Source organism: Symphodus melops (assembly GCF_947650265.1).
Source record: "Symphodus melops genome assembly, chromosome: 4".
NCBI lineage: Eukaryota > Metazoa > Chordata > Actinopteri > Labriformes > Labridae > Symphodus > Symphodus melops.
The window spans coordinates 18,618,062-18,638,120 of record NC_136694.1 but is presented as its reverse complement, the minus strand read 5'-3'; the positions used below and the strand labels follow the sequence as shown (position 1 = coordinate 18,638,120).

The window sequence follows — 20,059 nt, the reverse complement described above, 5'->3', positions numbered from 1 at the left end:
AAATATTTGTAAAATGTTATTTCTCTGAGTCTGCCTGCTGTCCCACCCTGCTGTGCCTCAGTGCACTCTTTTTTTAATAGCAGGAACATTCGGATGTTAGATATGTGTGGACATTCAACCTGCGGGCCACGTGAAAGACATGCTTGAAAAGAGTTTGACTCTAAATCGACTTCTCAGTCAGGGAACAAAGACAGGAAGCTCTTCATGGACTTATGAACATTTTAAAGGAGCACAGCACAGCCGTTAAAGAGCACAACAGTGGCGTGTTAAACAACTGGCCCCCCGTTCTGCCTTCTCATGGACAGATGTGTGACACAATATTGAGTTGGAACTCCTCTGCCAGTCTGAAACACAGTGTAGGGATAAACAACACACACAACCTTGAATCAAAGCACAGACTCTGGCCACTTTCAGTTTTTTCTTTTTCTTCATCCCATCCAAACTCTGTATATCCTGTATCTGAAGCTTGTTGGAAATGTGTACTTTTCCATTAGGACTGACTGAAACGAGAGAATGTTTATGTACAGTTAACTTACTGTTGTGCATCTCTGCTGTTCCCAAGCATGCTGGGAACACGGAAGAGCAGATTTAAATCTCAACACTGTTTGGAGACCTCAACAAAAACAAAGCTTTAAAAAAAAAAACCCAGACAAAAACAAGCTCTGAGACCTGAAGTTTGACCTTCAGGTTGTGTCATTATTCAAACAACACTGTTGAACATTAAAGGAGAAACATTTTGTGACACTCTTTATAGCTGACAATATATTACTTCTTTTGAGGTCAGTGTTGTTGTTCTGTTTAAATTAATGGTATTTATTTGCATGATATTTTGAAAGAATTTACAGATTTGTGTACATAGTTTGTTGGATATTTTACATTCCTGGCCACATTCAGCTCTCCACTGCTTGTGGTGACAAGTTAAGGCGACCTCTGTTGAAAGATATGAGTATTGCAGTCAAGGCCTTGGAGCACTTGTGTGTAAACAGAAAAAACTGAAATTTTGACTTCAGTGAAGCCTATTATATGTCAGTGTTTGCATTTTAAGTCTTTTGCAGCAAGTAAAAGCACAGATGAGTTTAGAGGTAAGAGCAACAAACTGCCTGATTTAAACTTCTGTTATTTATTTAGGCAACAAAAAGTGATATTGAAATGCTGGAAATGATTTATGCATTTAAAGGCTGTATAGCAACATATATAAGGCAGTGGCATGTGTGGGGACTCCTTTATAAATCATCCCTGTTTATTTAACAGATTATATCTTATTTAATTCATGATGTATTATTTTATTAATTGTTATTTCTTTGGGTATTGTGACTCTAGTATGTATTGAACAAAAAGGAGCTGAATGTGTTTGAAGCTTGCATATGTGCACTGAGCAGTTTACAAGAAGATGTAAGAGGGGAAAAAACCTAAATGCTGTATGTCCATGTTCTTTCGTTTACTGAGTATGAAAAGAGAAGAATGTGAATGTTTTTGCTGTAACTTTGCTTTTCATTTTGCTGACGTCGTTTACAGTTTCCTCTCTTTGTGCCAGTCTCCAATGCCACCTCATTTTTGTACAGACGATGTGAAGCAGTCAGCAGACCATGAAGGCTAACTTTGTAAAGATTTTGTCAGTCACATTACAAATGGATATCTAGATGTTTATATCTTTGGTGATTAAATGCTATAAATATTTTTCACTTCAGTATTGAATCGTTATTGTTCTTTACTGTTTCAAACTTCAGGTCCTTGTTCACAATATTGGACAAACTGAATCATATATAGCATACCTTCTTTGGTTTAAATCTCAGCTTTTTCTGTGCTACACATCTGTAGTCCACTAGGGGGCTTAGTCCAATGTAATATTGCCAATGTACGTACAACATGTGGGGAAGTAACTTTTTGGCCAAAATGTACCTAGTTGTTAAATTTGAGGTCAGTTAATACATCATGGGGCAGGAAAAATATTTTTCTCCTAATAATGTAACAACTTGTGACATTTTGGGCAAAAAGTTACTACGTGTTGGGCTTAGAATTTTGTTACATTAATCAACAATCGATTACATTTTGGGTTTTGTTACATATTTTTTTTGTATTACATTTCAGGTCGTTGTTGATTTTGAGTAGTTGTTACATTTCGGGCTCCATGGGAGTCTCCAATGCAACCCATACACTAAGGCAGTTGCCTGGAAGTCTGCATTTTTAGCCTTAAATCACAGGCCGAGGGAAGCTCGTTATTTTAATTGGTTTTAATTTTTTATATATGTTTATTACTTATGGCTCAGCCTGTAAAATACCTAATATGCCCATTGCTGGTTTCATATCAAGATGGATTCTTTATATTGTTTTCTTTAACTAACTAACTGTACATGAAGTGACATGAAACCAAGAAAGGGACCAATTCTAAATGGAAGTAGCTAAAATCTGTTAGTGTTTGGGATTCAGCTTGACAAAGATTAAATTATTAAACATGTTTTTAAAAAGATTTAATTGAGTAAAGCTGGTAATGAAAGAATGTTGCTGTTATGCCTTTTTGAGTATAACATATTGTTGTTGTTTTTTTTAATAACATTACTACAAAGGACTGTAGAACTACAGACTTTACATGGTGAATGCCTTTGGCTATAGCAAAAGACAAAAGTCTTTTTGTGAACTTCAAATAAGGTTTTCCTAAAGTCTAAAGATAAGTTTCTCAGGAACAGTCAGCACGGTCCCTTCAGTTGTTTAACTATCAACTGCAGTGAGACTGAGTTTCATATGTCAGCTGTCTAAAAAGTGAATTTAGGGTGGCTTGGTCAGGACCAGAAAAGAAATCCAAGAGTTAAACAGCTTGCATGATTCATGGTGTGCTTTTGCTCATTCTGTCACACAGAAAGGATACCAAAGGGTGAGCTGGGCTCTAAAGGGGATACAAGATAGGTTACTGGCCACTTCAACTGACACCAAAAGCTCAGGATGAGGCTTTGGGATGTTTTGGCTCCTCTGATACACCAAAAGTGCTACAGGCCAGCTGCTCTCAGTAATCTTGTTTGGATAAGGGATACCTCCTCTTCTGCAGGCAAAGTGCCTTGTTACAGAGCTTAAAGAGAAATACATGGTCTGATATAGCAATGAAATCAGACTGTCAGTGTTTGGCAAGCAGTTTAAACCTGTTTGTCATGTTAATCCCACATGTTAGGTAAAAGCAGCAGACCCTCAGAGGCTCTGCTCACAAACTGAGCAGCACAGAAACTAAACACATGAAGCTTTCAGCAGAGACGTGGGCTGATGCAGGTCTGCAGCAGAACTTGACTTCCTTTTAGGTAAAACACTTTTTATTCCAAATTCTTTGGTAGCATCGGGTGTTTCTAACTGTATGATTTAGTGTACAGCAGAGCTGCTTATATAGAGAAAATTTCAAGAGTGAGCATCTTATCTTTTTAAAATTTATTATTAAGAAAATCTCATGACTAAAAAAAGCTGATGTACTGGAGGTTTTTAACGCTTTAAGAAATAATGAATGATATACTGTTTATGAAAATGGGACTAAATAGTGTAGCAGGACTGAAATGTAAAGCAATCTCTTTATTAAGGAAATTAGATCCTCTTACCCTGATGTGAACATTTATGTGTAGAAAAAAGGACCAAAGTTCCAATCTGGACAATATAAATACCTGTTTGCCTCTGGTATACAGGGTATGACAGAGCTCTCTTACAATAACACTGGCTTAAAGGCTTGTCTGGTGCCACAGATTCAGGAGCAGACAGGTGCATTAAGATTAGAGAGGGGAGAAAGGCAGCTGTCATTCGACACATCAAAAACTAGCTCGCCAAAGAGGAAGTACGTAGCATTACTTTGGATGGTCTCTGTACTCCCACAGGATTTGTGGAACTTCATGTTATTCTCTAAAGACATGCAACAACAAAAAATGTCTATATTCCTGATTAAAGCAACAATATGTAACGTTTTAACCTTGAAACAGTGGTTTGAAATGTTGATTTAATAAAACGATAACTTTCAACAGGGAGAATGACTTCTCTCCCATACCTACAGCACGCTCCGATTGCTTGTTTACTGCACCATGTAGCGTTGACAGCTGGCTGCCGTCATCTCACAAGAAGTGTGTACGGCTTTAAGAGATTAGTTCACACAGCAGCCTTCAGTTATAAAAAAAGATGCCGGCTAGCCTGTATATGTAAAGCCTGATACAATGGCTGAGGCTAGAGACAGCAGGATGGAGGATGATACTACTTTTCTTCTTTATTAAACCACACATTTTAACTTGTGTCTTTGTGGTAGGAACAGAAGTTTCAGAGACAGTAGACCGGTAAGAGAATTGATTTAATATAGATCTACAATAGTAAGTGAGAGCAGTTCAATGAATATTCATATTGTATGATTTTCATTTGAGTCTCTCAAAAAGTTTGCACATTATTCTTCAGCCTCCTTTGCCTACAGTGGGTGGGAAAAGAAAAAATAAATAATAAGTGACAGATAACAGTTTGTAATCTTGTAGGATTATAAGAAACCATTAACTGTCTGCTTGTTGCTTGATTTCTATTTGCTACTTACTTTTCCAATGTCCCGACTCTTTGCCCTCAGCTTGTTGACCTGGGACTCAGCGATGTCAGCACGCTCCTGAGCCTCCTCCATCTCGTGCTGCACCTTCCTGTACCTAGTCAGGTGAGTGTTGGCCTGCTCCTCCTGTGAGGAAAAATCCACATTGTGTCAACGTCCATCAAGACTTCATTGATCTACTGACCCTGATGATTTTTCACGTTTTTTCCAATATTGTACACGTAAGAAGAAGAGCATGGTTGTATTATTCTGTTTCCAAGTTCCAGGTAACACATTTTTACTCACAGATTCCTCAGCCTGCCTCTTGTAGGCCTTCACTTTGAGCTGCAGCTTGTCCACCAGATCCTGAAGTCGGACAACGTTCTTCTTGTCCTCCTCGGTCTACAGTTGACATAATTAATATACATAGTTTAGACACAGTTTTGCCAATCTAACCAATTATTTGCAATAAATAAATAAACGGTTTACCTGATAGGTGAGCTCCTTCACTCTTCTCTCATATTTACGAACACCTTTGATTGCATCTGTTCCTCGTCTCTGCTCATTTTCAACCTCTGTTTCAAGCTCACGCACCTTTCAAATATGAACACATGCTATTACTAAAAAGGGAACAACTTCACTTTCTTTCTTTTTTATTATTATGTTATTTATCTTTACCCGAGCCTCCAGTTTCTGGAGCTGCTTCTTGCCTCCCTTCATGGCCAGATTCTCCGCTTCATCAAGGCGATGCTGCAGGTCCTTCACTGTCACCTCCAAGTTCTTCTTCATCCTCTCCAAGTGAGCGCTGGTGTCCTGCTCCTTCTTCAGCTCCTCTGCCATCATGGCAGCCTGAAATGATGAAGGAATAGTCTTGTTGAGTGTAAACCTATTGCATATTAGGTCACCCTACATGGAGGTGCAATTGCCTTAAATATTTACATTTAAGTACTAAATTTAAAATGGTAATACAGAAAGGTCTGCACTCACATCAGTGATGGCCTTCTTGGCCTTATCTTCAGCATTTCTTGCTTCCTGTACAGAATCCTCCACTTCACCCTGGATCTGGACAAGATCAGCTTCCATCTTCTTCTTGGTGTTTAAGAGGCTGGTGTTCTATTATTTAAACAACAAGAATAATTCTCATGTATTCAACAATAGAGGAACAAAGTTTTTATTGTAGATGGTAGACCTTTAAGTATACCTGAGAGTGCAGCAGCCCCACACGCTCGCTGGCATCCACCAGCTCCTGTTCAGCTGTTTTGCGGCCTCTCTCAGTCTGCTCCAGAGCAACTCTCAGCTCCTCGATCTCAGCCAGCATCAGGTTGTTCCTACGCTCCACCATGGCAACCTGCTCCTTCATGTCCTCCTGACCTCTGATGGCTTCATCAAGGTGAAGCAGGGCATCCTGAAATGCAAAACATCAAAAGACATATCTTCAAACACTCAAAGCTGCTTTATGAACCAAGACACTTCTCCACTAATCCTTCTCTGGACGTACCTTCAGCTGTCCCTGAACGTTCCTCAGCTGTTTCTGGGCTTCAGCTGCCTGGCGGTTGGCATGGCTCAGCTGAATCTCCATCTCATTGAGGTCTCCCTCCATCTTCTTCTTGATTCTCAGGGCATCATTTCTGCTCCTAACCTCAGCATCCAAATTACTCTGCATGGATTCAATGACTCTCTGGCTGTTCCTCTTGATCTGCTCAATCTCCTCGTCCTTCTCAGCAAGTTTCCTGTCAATCTCACTCTTAACTTGAGTGAGTTCAAGCTGAACACGGAGAATCTTGGACTCCTCATGCTCCAGGGTAGCCTGTGAACAAATGTGATCTTCATTAACTGAAGCACAGAGAAGTTCCATGATTAAAAAAAAATACAAAAACTGAGTTATTGTACAGAAAAAAAACACACTAATGCGAAGTCTATAACCTATACAAGATAGATCTCACAAATCTAGGGTCTAAAGCTCTGTTACTTTCCAAACTGTCTTACAGCGACAGCAGACACATAGACACAAAGTGCTTCATCTGTGACGTTTTCTTTTTAGAGTTTCAGACTTTCAATTTGATTGATTCAAAAATATTATGTGATATTTGATATTAAACTTCCCTAAGTCGTTTGAACATATGAGTTACCCTGCCGATGTGCCTATGAACTCTTACTGTTGATGCAAGGACTCAAGTTTACCTCCGCCTCCTCTAGAGCAGTTTGGATCTCTGTCTTCTCACTTTCCACCGTCTTCTTTCCCTTCTCCAGCTCATGGATAGCCTTTCCCGTTTCACCAAGCTGTTCCGTCAAGTCTGAAATCTCCTCTGGTGGGACAAATTGATTGAACTTATTTTTACAATAAAAAGTCATGATAAAAAAACACAATGCACTGTAATGACATTGGTCCTTGTTAATTGGAGAGGACTTCATTACGTTGCAGGTTCTTGTTCTCTCTCTTCATGGTCTCCAGCTGGTCCAGAGATTCTTCATATGAATTCTTCATCTTGAAAAGCTCTGTGCTCATTGAACGAGCCTCCTTCTGAGCTCCTTCCAGCTCTGCTTGGCTCTCCTCATACTTCTGCTTCCACTCTGCAAGTACCTGAAAGTGCAATAACAACTGAGTGTTTTTTTCTAACCTCTCATTACCTGTTCAAACATTGTGAAGAGGAGCAAATCACACCTTGTCAAAGTTCCTTTGCTTCTTATCCAGATTAGCAGCCAGAGCATTAGCTCTCTCCACATCAATCATTAGATCCTCCACTTCACCCTGCAGTCTCTGTTTAGTCTTTTCCAGAGAGGCACATTTTGCATTCACAGCCTCGATGGACTCCTCAGCATCCTGAAGACGCTGGGCGAGCTTTTTCCTGATCAAACGTAAACAGATTTTGAATATTTATAGTTTCTGTGCACAAGGAAAACCTGAGTGATTTAAGTCCCACTTTCTTTCTTATGGAAGATTATCATGTTCATTACTTTGCCTCCTCCAGCTCCTCAGTGCGCTGAATGGCATCAGTCTCATATTTGGATCTCCATTGAGCCACCTCACTGTTAGCCTTGGACATTGAACGCTGCAGCTCAGCTTTAGCTTCCTGCTCCTCTTCAAACTGCTCTCTGAGCAGATCACAGTCATGACGGGATGACTGGACGGCATGAGCCAGGGCATTCTTGGCCTATGATACGAATGCTCATGATTAATATGTTAATACTGGTCAACAGAATGCCTTTGTCTTTGTTATCATTCTGCTGGTTTCCTTACCTTAACTTCCTCTTCAACGTGCCTTTTGAGCTCCTCAATCTGCTGAGTGTAAGCTTGCTTTCCTCTTGTCAGCTGAGAGACCAGAGCTTCTTTTTCCTCCAGCTGGCGTGTACATTCACCTAATCAAAGATTAGTATTGATTTACTGTGTATCAGAATAACTGACCTAATATGTGAAATAGTTTAAGTGCATTATATTAAGCAGTTTGCTGCTGGTGTCATTCGCTGATATTTGAAGATGTTGTATACATTTGAAAAATCTGAAATTGACAAAGACAAGTGTAAAGAAGCTGAACCATGCTTGTTCAAAATCAGATAAAAATATAATAAATATTAGCATTCATATTTAAGTCAGCAAATTCATAATAGCCATTGAAGTGATGATGAGTCACAATGTAATAGGTTAGGTTGCTGTAAACAAAGGTTCAAAAACATTACATATAACTTGTATTTTTACCATTTTCAGTTTGAAGTCTTGCCCTTTGGACACCCAAATCATTTAGTTGACGAACATTCTCGTCATTCTTGGATTTCAGCTCATTCAGTTGATCTTCTAATGTCCTGCACAGCTTTTCAAGGTTTGACTGGTAAAAAACACAGAGCATGTATTAATCCATGCATGTGCCCATTCTGTTTAACCGTCTGTACAAAGTCTAAAACCTCACCTTTGATTTGGCAATGCTCTCCATGTTGCTGCTGAGGTCATCAATCTCCATCTTGAACTCGCTCTTCTCTTTCTCCAGCTTCTGTTTGACTCTCTGGAGGTTATCGATCTGTTCTCCCAGCTCTGCCACGCTGTCAGCTTGCTTCTTGCGGAGGGCTGCAGAAGTGGCTTCGTGCTGCAGCGTGGACTCTTCCAGGTCACGACGCAGCTTCTGAAACTCTGCCTCGCGTTTTTTGTTCATCTCAATCTGAGCTGCAGTTGCTCCACCGGCTTCTTCAAGCCTCTCGCTGATCTCTTCAAGTTCCCTGGAGAGATCCGACCTCTGCTTCTCCACCTTGGCCCGAGCTGCACGCTCAGCCTCAATCTCTTCCTCCAGCTCCTCAATACGAGCCTGAAAAAGACTTGGTTTAACTAAAAATGGTTCTCAATATTCTTATGTACCAACTGCTTCGACTATACTACAAATGATACCTGAAGTTCCTTTATCTTTTTCTGGAGCTGGACTCCAAGACCCTGCTCATCCTCAATCTTTCCCAGGAGCTGGCTTATCTCAAAGTCCTTCCTAGAAGTGGAAGAAACAAATCCAAATATTAAAGCTAAATTTAGCTCGTGCCACTTGTACAATAGAGTTTATTTTTGTTTGTTTATTTTTACTTCTTTATCTTCTCATCAGACTGCTGTTTGTCATTCTCCAGATCCATTATGGTTTCTTGGGCGAGTTTCAGATCTCCTTCAAGCTTTCTTTTAGCTCGTTCAAGGTCCATACGGAGCTTCTTCTCTTGTTCCAGAGAACCTTCAAGCTGTTTAAGCCACATTAGTATTAGATTTTGGTTTTCATTTTCAAGTGAGTAGAAAAAACGTTGTTTGCATTACTCACATCATCCACTTGTTGCTCCAGCTTGACTTTAGCCTTCGTCAGAGTGTTGACTTTGTCTTCCTCTGCCTGCAGATCATCGAGGGTCTGCTGATGGGCCTCTTGGAGGGCTTTTTTCTCTTTTGTCAACTTGGCTATGGTCTCATCTTGAGAGGCCATTTCTTCTGTCAGGTTTTTGACCTGTGAAAGTCGACATGAATTTTAGTTAAAGGCCCATCAATAAACAACAAAAAGGAAATGTGTGAACAAAAGCCTTTTTATTACCTTGTTCTCAGTGGCATGTTTCTCCTTTTCCACTTTTGCCAGTGTGAGCTCCAAGTCATCAATGTCTTTCTTCAACTCAGAGCACTCGTCCTCCAGCTTCCTCTTCTTTGCTGTGAGCTCAGCATTCATTTCCTCCTCATCCTCCAGTCTCTCAGTCGTCTCTTTGAGTTTGGCCTCAAGCTGGATTTTTGCTTTAATGAGCCCCTCACACCTTTCCTCTGCATCACTGAGGTTTTCACTTTCCTAAAAAGTAATGCAAACAGATTCCCATATTTGTTGTAGGATATTATAATATCCTATTATATTATATATTGTAATATACAGGAATATGCTGTGTAACGGGCCAACTTACAGATTGCACTTGCAACAACAGGTCATTTTTCTCCTGTAGCAGAGAAACCATCTTCTCCTCCAGTTCCTTCTTTTTGGAAAGAGCCTTTGTCAGGTCGTCTTTGGTTTTTAAAAAGTCCTCTTTCATCATTGCCATCTCTTTTTCAGTCTCTGCACTCTTCAGGAGAGGCTTAATTTTGAAGTAGAGCTTCATCCATGGCCATGTTTTGACGTTCATGAATGCGCGGATGTTGTACTGGATGGCATAAACGGCCTCTCTGGAGTAGACAAGGAAAAGTGGGTTTGGTGAATTCTTAAAAAATGTCTTATTATATATGATGATAGATTTCCAAAATGTATATACATCACGACCAGAAAAACACATTACCTTCTCTCCATCATCTTTTGGAACTCTGTCCTCATGAGGAAACCTCTGCAGAGAGCCTGAGTCATTGTGACCAGCTGAGCCAGCTTCTCATCTCTTAGTTCCTCCAGAACTCCCAGAAGACCAGCTTTAAAGAACACCTGAAAAAACCCAATTGTAATATGTATGACATTATTAATAATAATGGTCTTTTAGCTGCACTGGAAACAGCTATGTCCATGGAAGCATTTCTTACTCTACCTTAGTGTGGCCAAATTTGTACTGTGTGTGGTCCACATCGATGGATCCCAGCAGTTTCTCTGAGGCCTTCTTGTTATCGATGAACTGTCCCTCTGGGATGACACTAGCATTTAATACTTTGTATCTGAAATGAAAGATTTCATAAAGTTAGGCATGTACGCTTTAAGACCATGGATACGTTTCAGTTACTTGATAGATTGTTTTTCTGCTACCTCTGCTTGAAGTCACCGTAGAGGATTCTGCTTGGGAAACCTTTCCTGCAGATCCTGATTCCTTCCAGCACACCGTTACACCTCAGCTGATGGATGACCAGGAAGTTCTCCATGAGACCTATGAGATATTATTGAGCAACATGATGTGCAAATGTGTTGAAGAAATGTAATGTAATAACTTCATTAACAAACAACATGGAGACACTTACCAGGTGTCTTTGATTCATTTGGAATCAAGCAGCGCACAAAATGTGGATGTGTGCTCCTCAAATTTGTCATCAGCTTGCCCAAATTCTCCTGTAGAATTAAAGAAGAGTTAATATATTGAAGGCATCAAATAAGTCATAAGCCATCATTTCATGTCTTACTCTGAACAATGCAGACACAGTTTGAAAGGATCCACCCTTCTTTTTGGCACCTTTCTTTCCAGCAGTCTCAGCTGTCAATGAAACAACAGAAACATTAGACTTGATTCAACATAAAAACACATTTCAACATTACCTAGCATTTAGAAAGACCACAACATTTACCTTCTGCTGACGCATGTGATGCATACAAAAAGGCCAGAAGTTTGTTTGATGATTTCTGGTAGAGCTGAACCACTGAGTCGTTCAGAGGGTCTTTGTTTTTGTCAAGCCATCCCGTAATGTTGTAATCCACAGTACCAGCATAGTGCACCAAGGCAAAGTGAGCCTCAGCCTTGCCTTTGGCTGGCTTTGGCTTTTCAAAAGACTTGGTTTTACCAAGATGCTGGTCGTACAGTTTGTTCTTGAAGGTGGTGTCTGATGCCTTGGGGAACATGCACTCCTCTTCAAGGATGGAGAAGATGCCCATTGGCTGGCAGGATGAAATGATTATTCAACACATTAAAAATGTAAGTCATCAGATAGTTTTATTGGTTAGTGAAAAATGGTGCTCACCTTCTCAATCAGCTCAATGCAGGCGGCCAGATCCATACCAAAGTCAATGAACTCCCATTCAATTCCTTCTTTCTTGTACTCCTCTTGCTCCAGCACAAACATGTGGTGGTTGAAAAACTGTTGCAGTTTCTCGTTGGTGAAGTTGATGCACAGCTGCTCCAAGCTGTTGTACTAAAAAGATTAACAAAGCAAAGGTCAGGGAAGGCTTAATGAAGCAAATGCTAAAATTGCTATTATGTGTACTCGTAGCTTTACAACAGGCATCATGAGTTTATACATTATCAGTAAAGCATACTTACATCAAAGATCTCAAACCCAGCAATATCCAGGACACCAATGAAAAAGCTTCTGGGCTGCTTGGTATCCAACATCTCATTAATTCTGACCACCATCCACAAGAACATTTTCTCATAGACAGACTTGCAGAGAGCACTGACAGAATTGTTGACCTGATTGTGCAAACCAATAGTAAAGTATCATCAGGGAGATAGGTTGTAAAGACTAACAAAACGATCAAGGCATATCAAGCTTCCATCCATATTTAAAATTAAAACTTTAAATGTGAAAGGTCAGTCTTTTAAATGAAATAATTTCATATATTTGTTTGCCATCCTTGTAATCCCATACCTGAGGGACAGTTTGACCTTTAGTCACAAACTCATTCCCAACCTTCACTCTTGGGTAGCAGAGGGCTTTTAGCACATCAGCTGAGTTCAGGCCCATCAGGTAGGCGATTTTATCAGCCACTTAATGGAGGAAAAAAAAAATTCAGTCAACACCCATCCACAGATCACCTAATTTATGTTCTTGTAAAACAACAGCACTTTTTCAGGTAACAAACTCTAAAGTTAAGCTCATAGTGGTGTAATACCCTCAGTGCCATCAGGCTCAGCTTGCTCTTCACGCTGTTTCTGCTTGAACTTCATGTTTCCATGATGCAACACAGCTCCAGTCAGCTTGTAAATGCCTTGTTTCTCATCCAATGTGAAGCCCAGGATGTCGATAGCAGTCTGAGTATTAAAAAATAAATAAAGCCATGAGTTCTGCTCTCAATAAATGAAAACGGATTTGATTATTTCCTTACATCAGTTGCGATGAATTCTTCAATATCATTGATACTCTTGACTGTGATTTCGCCCTGACTGACCATGTGATAGTCATACGGGTTGGTGGTGATGAGGAGAGCCTCTGAAAAAAGTAAAACCTTGTCGTTAATATTTGTAGGCAAACATACACAGAAAAACTGGTACGAAATGGTACATTTAAATCTGATGTGTTTTACCTAACAGCTCGGGTTTGTGGCCTGTCATGAGCTGATAGAAGATGTGGTAGCTCCTCTCAGCAGACAGCTGGAATGTCACTCGAGATTTCTCCAGCAGATCTGTAGAACACAGAAGTAAAATGATTTGTAGTCTGTCTTCGTATTAAATCTTCTGGATGAAGAAGGGCCAAAAGCTTACACGTTTCGATATCAGCTGAAGCCAGCTTTCCGGTCGTTCCAAAATGGATGCGAATAAATTTACCCTGTATAAGGAGACAGCTGTGAGCATGGGAATATTTGCTAACTCACTCTCAAAGTCAAAGTTCAATCTATTGAACCAAAACTTACAAAGCGAGATGAGTTGTCATTTCTCACAGTTTTGGCATTACCATAGGCCTCAAGCAAGGGATTGGCTGCAATGATTTGATCTTCCAGAGACCCCTTAATTTAGTAAAACAAAAATTAGAGCGTTATGATTGAGGTTCCAAAATTACATTTGATATGTCAGTTTTGTTGTCCTTGTTAAAAGCTTTGTTCCTTTACATGCATCTTTCCAGTCTGCTCTACTTTCTTTCCTCCAGCCACTGCGATTGTCGCAAAGTACTGGATGACACGTTTGGTGTTGACAGTCTTCCCTGCACCAGATTCTCCACTTTGGACAAACAGAATTAATAGGCACAAAGAAACTGTAGTTCAAATATTTTGAATATGTTGTCAAGCATGTGTGGTATTTACTTTATGTTAAAGGATTTATGGAGACATAGATCCTAAAAAGTTGTAAAAATGATCAAACTTACGTGATAAGGATAGACTGATTCTCACGGTCTGTAAAAAAAAAAAATTAGTATTTATTTTCCAGAAGAAAATATTTCAAATCTGCCTCTTGTACCCTTGAACCCTTGCTGTTGTGTACACACCGGTAAGCATGAACTGATAGGCATTGTCAGAGATGGAGAAGATGTGGGGCGGAGCCTCAATCCTCTTTTTGCCTCTGTATCCTGCGACAACCCCTGAGTCGTACACTGGGAGCCACTTGTAGGGGTTCACAGTCACACAGAACAGCCCAGAGTAGGTCTAGGGAAGGAAAGAGAGGCTTTTTTACTGATACACTTCTTAATGGAGTCAGGTTTCATCAACTGATGTGATAATCAGGATAAAACTCACGTAGATCATCCATGCTGCATAGCGCTCTTTGAGGTTATACAGCACAGAGGGTTCACTGAGGTGGGTCATCATGGCCATGTCCTCAATCTTATCGTACTTTGGAGGGTTCATGGGGAAGACCTCGGTGTCTTTTACAGTGATTGTCTGTTACAGGGACAGAAACCATACAACTAATTAGAGCCAGCTGATCAGTAGGCCTACTTGTTACTTTATATACACAGACTGAATTATTGAACCATGAAAAAAGATCAGTTTTAAGTCGATAATGTTCAAGGTTTGACCTTTCTTAAAGTGTAGTCATGAGTATAGTTGTTGCATCACAACTTTTTAAACAAAATTAAGACAATACTTTGTTTATCCCTAAGAGCTGCAAAAGATGGAAAGAAGTAGCAGTTGGTAGTACAACAAATTAAAAATGAAAACAGAATGGATCAGATAATTACAAATAAAATAGGAGTGAAGTCAACTATACAGGACAAAAGAGACATGATGTGTTTATGGCAAGTTAGTGACACGTGATGATTAGTGACTTGGTTCAATTATTGCAGTATTAGCTATATAATAATACTTTAATATAAGGTGCATTTAAGAGGAAGTGAGGTCTTCAGAATTGTGCTCTTTAGACTGAAAAAAATAAAAGAAAACCTGACACCTTGCTCTAATTAGCTTTGTACTTGATATTATTTATGCATTTATTAGAATTACAAGATTTCAAGTTTGTGAATAATCTTTTTTCCCCCACAGCGGTCACACTCACCTTTCCACAGAGAGTCTCCACAGTGGCTTTGCCACCTTCTTTCTTTACAAGTTTCCCTTTGAGGTACATCTCCTTGGGTTCGGTCACAAAGTATGCTGTTTTAGCGTCAAAGGGGGTGTTTTGTGCTTCGATTCTCTCTCTTTCTGGCTTCCGGAGGTAAACGGCCGCCGCACCAAAACACTCCATTTCTGCGTCCCCCATGGTGAATGTTTACTGCAAGTAAGAACAAATATTTGATCATTTGTTCTCAGCTCTGATATCTTCACTCATGATGATAGTTGACTGTTTCACACTTTGAAAACAATGAAAATGATGAGATACAAACACCGGGAGAGTTTGCTTTATTCCAAATATTTACTTAACAAAAGCTGAAGTACTTGATGAATTAATCATATCCATTCAGTCCTCTGTTATGACTAAACATTCTCCAAACTAAATCAAACATGTGGTAGGAAAAGTCAATTACCTTTTCCCTCCTCTCAGAAGAACAGCTGTTGATGGTTTAACAAGGATCCTGAAGAAAGAGAAACACAGTTGAAATGATTAACTGTACTTAGTGATTAAAAAATCATCCTATAAAAAAAAGGGGGGGTCTGCACTCTTAAATCTTGAACATCCATCGGTTCTGGATGCACTTGTGGTGCCTGGCAGTAAGCAGTCATGCCCTGCATTGTTCATTAAGCTGCTGGTTTTCCTCCTGCTAATAAAAGACTGTTTCTCACTCACCTTGACTCGTCGCCTGTCAGTCCTTGAGGGTGTCCAGCCTCCCTTCTTATATAGAGAGATCAGTGTTCAGTCAGCACAACTGACTTTCTTTATTTGGTCATGTACTTTAAGGCTCTCCTGCTGGAGTATTTCTGTGTTTTATCTGATTGGCGGCATCTTTAATCACTGATTCAACTCAGACAGTTTATCACAAATGTAACACTTTCCACCAGGCACCTTTCAGACAACGACGAAGATTTCAATGGGAATTAAAATACAAAGGCTGTTGATGTTTCATGTTTCATTAGTGTTGTGGTCTCAAGTCAAACACAAACAGATTAACAGCAGTTGAAAATGATGTTTTCCCCCAATCATTCAGAACATGTTTAATCTTAGGAGTTGTTGTAAGAAATCACTGTGCCCCTTAGGGCTGCTGTACCAAAGCAAGAGGAAGCACTTCAAACATGTGTCTCATTGTAAACTATGTCACTAGGAGTAATGGTGCCAAACAATAGACACAGTTAAACTAGATACCGAACTTTAAAGTGTATAAATAGACCAGGACTCTTACAATGCAGCATTTTTTAACCTTGTGTAACTATTGTTCTGTTCAGAGTTCAGACATTGTTTTGGTCTTTACGATAATCTTCCTAATGCACCTTGGCACGGCAGAGGAGCCGACTTTAGCCATGGAGAAGCTCTCACATGTCACTGGTATTCTGTTCCAGAAGCCTTGCAAGTCTTCCTTGTGACAAAGGAGCAGACTTGAGCCTAACAGCTGCTAATCTAAGAACCTGCGAAAATAATGATACCTCGAAATAACAGAAAGACTCCTTGAGGTGTGTCTTTTATGAAATCCCAGAGTTATTGAGATTTTCTCTGTAAGGGGCAAAGAAAGCAGAAAGAGAGAAAAATATTAGTAGACAAGAGCATCATGTTTAAAAAAACCCCTCAACTTTTGGCACAAAACATAAAAAATTACTAAATAATAGCACAGGAAACGTGTATTGTACGCAACAGTGGTCGTAAGAAATCCTCCACTACAGTGTTTGAAATATAAACCTCATAAAAAGAGATCATTATGACTTCTAATGTGTCTAATTATCTCATTATAAGAATTAATGGTGGCAATTTGGGGGTAAGGGGCCTGTGTTTGACATGGGGTGATAACATATCACACACGCCATAACTTCACAGGCACACACTCTTCAAGCAGCTGTACAGTATACAGATGACCATTACATACACAAGCAGAATTTGAAATTCTATATAAACTGTTCATATGACACAGATGTGTTTTTTATGTATAATATCATTGAGTGCTTAATCAATTAAACCATAATATATAGAACACCAGTTATAACTGTTTCTGTGAGCTTTACATATGAACAAATAAAGTGTGTCGTTTACAGCAACATTAAAGCGTTTTCAACCTTTTATAAAATCTTTGTTCATAGCTATTATGCTGAATTAGGAGGAAATGTTTATTTTTTGACTAAAATGTATTGTATTGTTTTTGAGGATGTAACTGAGATTGAAGAATTCAAAATAAAGAGCTAAACATTGAAAACACTTATTTCCTCACATGAACGTCTTTCTGTCTGATGAGTCAACATTCTTGGGATTCTGAATCATGCATTTGTTTCTAAATCTATTATTTTTCTTCTTTGCACTTTGAACTATTTGGAATTCTGGCACTTATAAGTTCGAACTTGAACTTCATGGTGTCTGAGGCTAGAGGGTGTGGATCGTTTTGGCCTGGGTCATGTGATACTGGGAGATTATTCAACAATCTCAAACTCTCATTTTGAGAGTGCCACTACTGTCATTTTGACAAAAGTTACATTTCTTCTTTCAATGGCTGTTTCAGGAAATGTGTCTAGGGACTACTGTGCCTTATAAAAAAACATTAAATTAATAATTTAACAAACCTTACAAAATAATTCAGTAATCTTCACAATACTAAATTAAAGGTTTGGACTTTGTTTATGTTCGCCACTCATGTTTGTCTGCATGACTTCTAGGGAGCGGCCTGGAAGCGTGATGGTGTCATGTTTCCATTAATGCCCACTGTATGTGTTCTAACACAGTATGCAGGTTTTCACATTTTATTTTCTCCACAGTTGACTGTAAAAACTCACACTCCTCTCGAGAATGACAAATATTTACAGGTCTCCAGGAACATTTTGCTGTATTTCACGAGGGTGTGATAATCCTGGAGCTCAGACGAGTCCCTCCTGAAAGGGGTCGTCTGGCTGTATCCAGTGAAGGTCAAAGGGCGTGAGCTTTCTAGGGATGGGCTCAGAAATCTGATGCTGTGAACATCTTCGCACCAAGGAGGCTCATCAGAGAGACTTATTAGAATATTTTAAGAGGGGCTATAATAAAGCTTCATCTCGATAATTTTAATAAAATGTATATTCAAAGATGAGTTTGACCTTTATAGCATATTCAAAACGTTCCAACTGATTATGTTTCAAAACTTATCACCAAGAGATGCAAACACATCGGCCACACTACACCATCTGTTTCATTCAGACTATGGTTAATAAATGGACTGGTTCTGGGACTTCTGTTCGGCTGTTAGTTTTACTCCAACCATCCTTTTTATTTTAATGAACATCCATCCATATCCTGTGTATCTCCGTGACATGTAACTTGTATTATAACTCTGGTGTCAATAAAGGTGTGAAAATAAATGTTTCAAACCCACACACTTACAAACAGGTATTCATAAACCTCTTTGCTTTAGGTCCGGCTGTTGTGACTTTATGTATATGCTTAATTATTAATTTAACATATTTATGTTCATAATAATACACAGTTTCAAATGTGTTTGAAATTATAACAGCATGCATGGAGGCTTCAAATAAGCTCTCTGCGTTCACTACCTCTTCCCGCTCTGTATCTAATTTTTCTGTGTTATTTGTGTAATTCTTTAATGTGCAAAATAAAAAGTGGATTAAACGTATGAAACTTTCAATTGTTCCCTCGTGCTTTTTTCTAACTGTGGATACGAAGGTAAATAAATATAACAAATATTTCAAAGAGCACTGTCTTGACTTGTCTCCATAAACTATAGTAGGTGTAATCAGAGCTTCTGTTGTGATTGATGATTATATCAATTATCAACTGATTGATTGAAAAACAACCCAACCTTATGCTGTTTGAATAAGATATGTAGCAAAAACTGGTATTAAAAAAAAAGAGCCAAAACTATGACATTTATCAGAGTCAGGGTTGTTTATGACTCAGAAGAACCACTCCTTTACACTTTATCAAATCATGTTGTTTAAAAGGATTGTATGAGCTTTTGTTTCTCACTGACCTTATGTCCCTTCAATGCCTATATTTGAATCATCATATTGGTTTTTGGATCGTTATATTGCTCGACTTATTACAATAATAAAAAAAGTGGTTTTATATCACATTTTTCGAGACCATCATTATCATTACATTATCCTTCCTGTTCTAAATCGCTTTTGAACTTTTAAAAAATGTACTTCTGACATCACTTTCACACATCTCCATATCAGATTACACCTCTGCATTGTTAACAGTGTCACCAGTCATTGCGGGGGCTCTGACCCTCTAATCCCCCTCTGTGCTGTTAAAGTCAAAGGTTTAAACATGACCGACAGCTTTATTCGAAGGTCTGAACGTCCATGTTTACTGTTCCTGACCCTTCTTTATTACTGTTATCGTTGGCTCTTTTGACTCTGCTGGTAGATCTTATAGTTCTGTGCGTCTTCTATCATAATGTGAGCTGTTTTGATCAGTTAATTCTATTACGGACATTCATTTCTCAATTGTCCGATGAGGTATCTTTGGTGAACAGGTGATGAGATTTGTGTCTCCAGGTTTTTCTGGACAGCACTTGTGTTGTCTCGAGGGTGTAGATGTATTTTTAAACTCTTTCTGTAAATGGTCCTGTTGTACTGTGTGCCCTGACAGATGATGTGAAGACAAGGCCGGGCATGAAGCATGACCTTCCCTTAAGTCAAGTGTTTGTTCCCCATACGAAGCAAGGAGGGGATCATGTTGTCTGAAGTGTGGTAGTTTGCATTCTTTCCTTGTTGAAAGACGACACTGAACTGGCAAAGATGAAGCGAGGGCATTAGAAGACAAATACTGAGGACTTCACACTGGACAAAATAGGACTTTATATAAAAATGTGAAACTTGATCTCTTGTGCTCCCGGCTGTGCTTATTTGGTAGAAATACAAATATAGCTGTCTTCTCAGCAATGCTCTCAGAGCTCAGCCATTTGTCACAGCCTTGAGTCTTAATGTGAATAACCTTTGATATAAAACACTTGCTTCCTTGCCTTGTCAGTCTCATGTTGACAAAAGGGCAACTGTTACTCACAACCTTCAAATCTTATAGGGGTTGCAAACATCATTCAAACGTACGCACTGATGCTTATGTTGATAAGTTAATGCAAAATAGTTTTAAGTCGTTTTTAAATCATTCTGTTTAAAAAGAAAAACATGAACATGCTGTATGAACTTTCAGCTGCTCAACTCC

The 20,059-nt window shown here is 39.2% G+C and overlaps 1 protein-coding gene across 1 annotated transcript; it reads right to left on the bottom strand.

Annotated features, from left to right (window-relative positions):
- Positions 1 to 4,202: 4,202 nt before the first annotated feature.
- LOC306822014 (myosin heavy chain, fast skeletal muscle-like) lies at positions 4,203 to 15,567 on the bottom strand. The gene is made up of 41 exons (XM_079340708.1): positions 15,554 to 15,567; positions 15,294 to 15,341; positions 14,828 to 15,040; positions 14,071 to 14,214; positions 13,824 to 13,980; positions 13,704 to 13,731; positions 13,450 to 13,558; positions 13,255 to 13,347; positions 13,106 to 13,169; positions 12,928 to 13,026; positions 12,730 to 12,833; positions 12,517 to 12,655; positions 12,273 to 12,391; positions 11,945 to 12,094; positions 11,646 to 11,816; positions 11,256 to 11,562; positions 11,094 to 11,164; positions 10,935 to 11,022; positions 10,726 to 10,843; positions 10,514 to 10,637; positions 10,277 to 10,413; positions 9,911 to 10,166; positions 9,559 to 9,801; positions 9,298 to 9,474; positions 9,075 to 9,220; positions 8,892 to 8,982; positions 8,422 to 8,811; positions 8,214 to 8,340; positions 7,758 to 7,876; positions 7,475 to 7,671; positions 7,182 to 7,365; positions 6,935 to 7,100; positions 6,701 to 6,825; positions 6,018 to 6,326; positions 5,721 to 5,924; positions 5,507 to 5,632; positions 5,198 to 5,368; positions 5,009 to 5,113; positions 4,826 to 4,921; positions 4,535 to 4,666; positions 4,203 to 4,414 (listed from the first exon to the last, which is right to left on the bottom strand). The coding sequence occupies exons 3-41, from the start codon at positions 15,026 to 15,028 to the stop codon at positions 4,394 to 4,396; spliced, it is 5,808 nt and encodes a 1,935-aa protein (XP_079196834.1). The 5' UTR covers positions 15,029 to 15,040; positions 15,294 to 15,341; positions 15,554 to 15,567; the 3' UTR covers positions 4,203 to 4,393.
- Positions 15,568 to 20,059: the final 4,492 nt, after the last annotated feature.

Coding starts and splice junctions, on each gene's coding strand:
- LOC306822014 (XM_079340708.1), bottom strand. CDS start 15,028: ATGGGGGACGCAGAAATGGAGTGTTTTGGTGCGGCGGCCGTTTACCTC. Junction 7,101..7,181: donor AGCAAAGGAACTTTGACAAG/GTGTGATTTGCT, acceptor TTGCACTTTCAG/GTACTTGCAGAGTGGAAGCA. Junction 5,925..6,017: donor ACGTTCAGGGACAGCTGAAG/GTACGTCCAGAG, acceptor TTTGCATTTCAG/GATGCCCTGCTTCACCTTGA.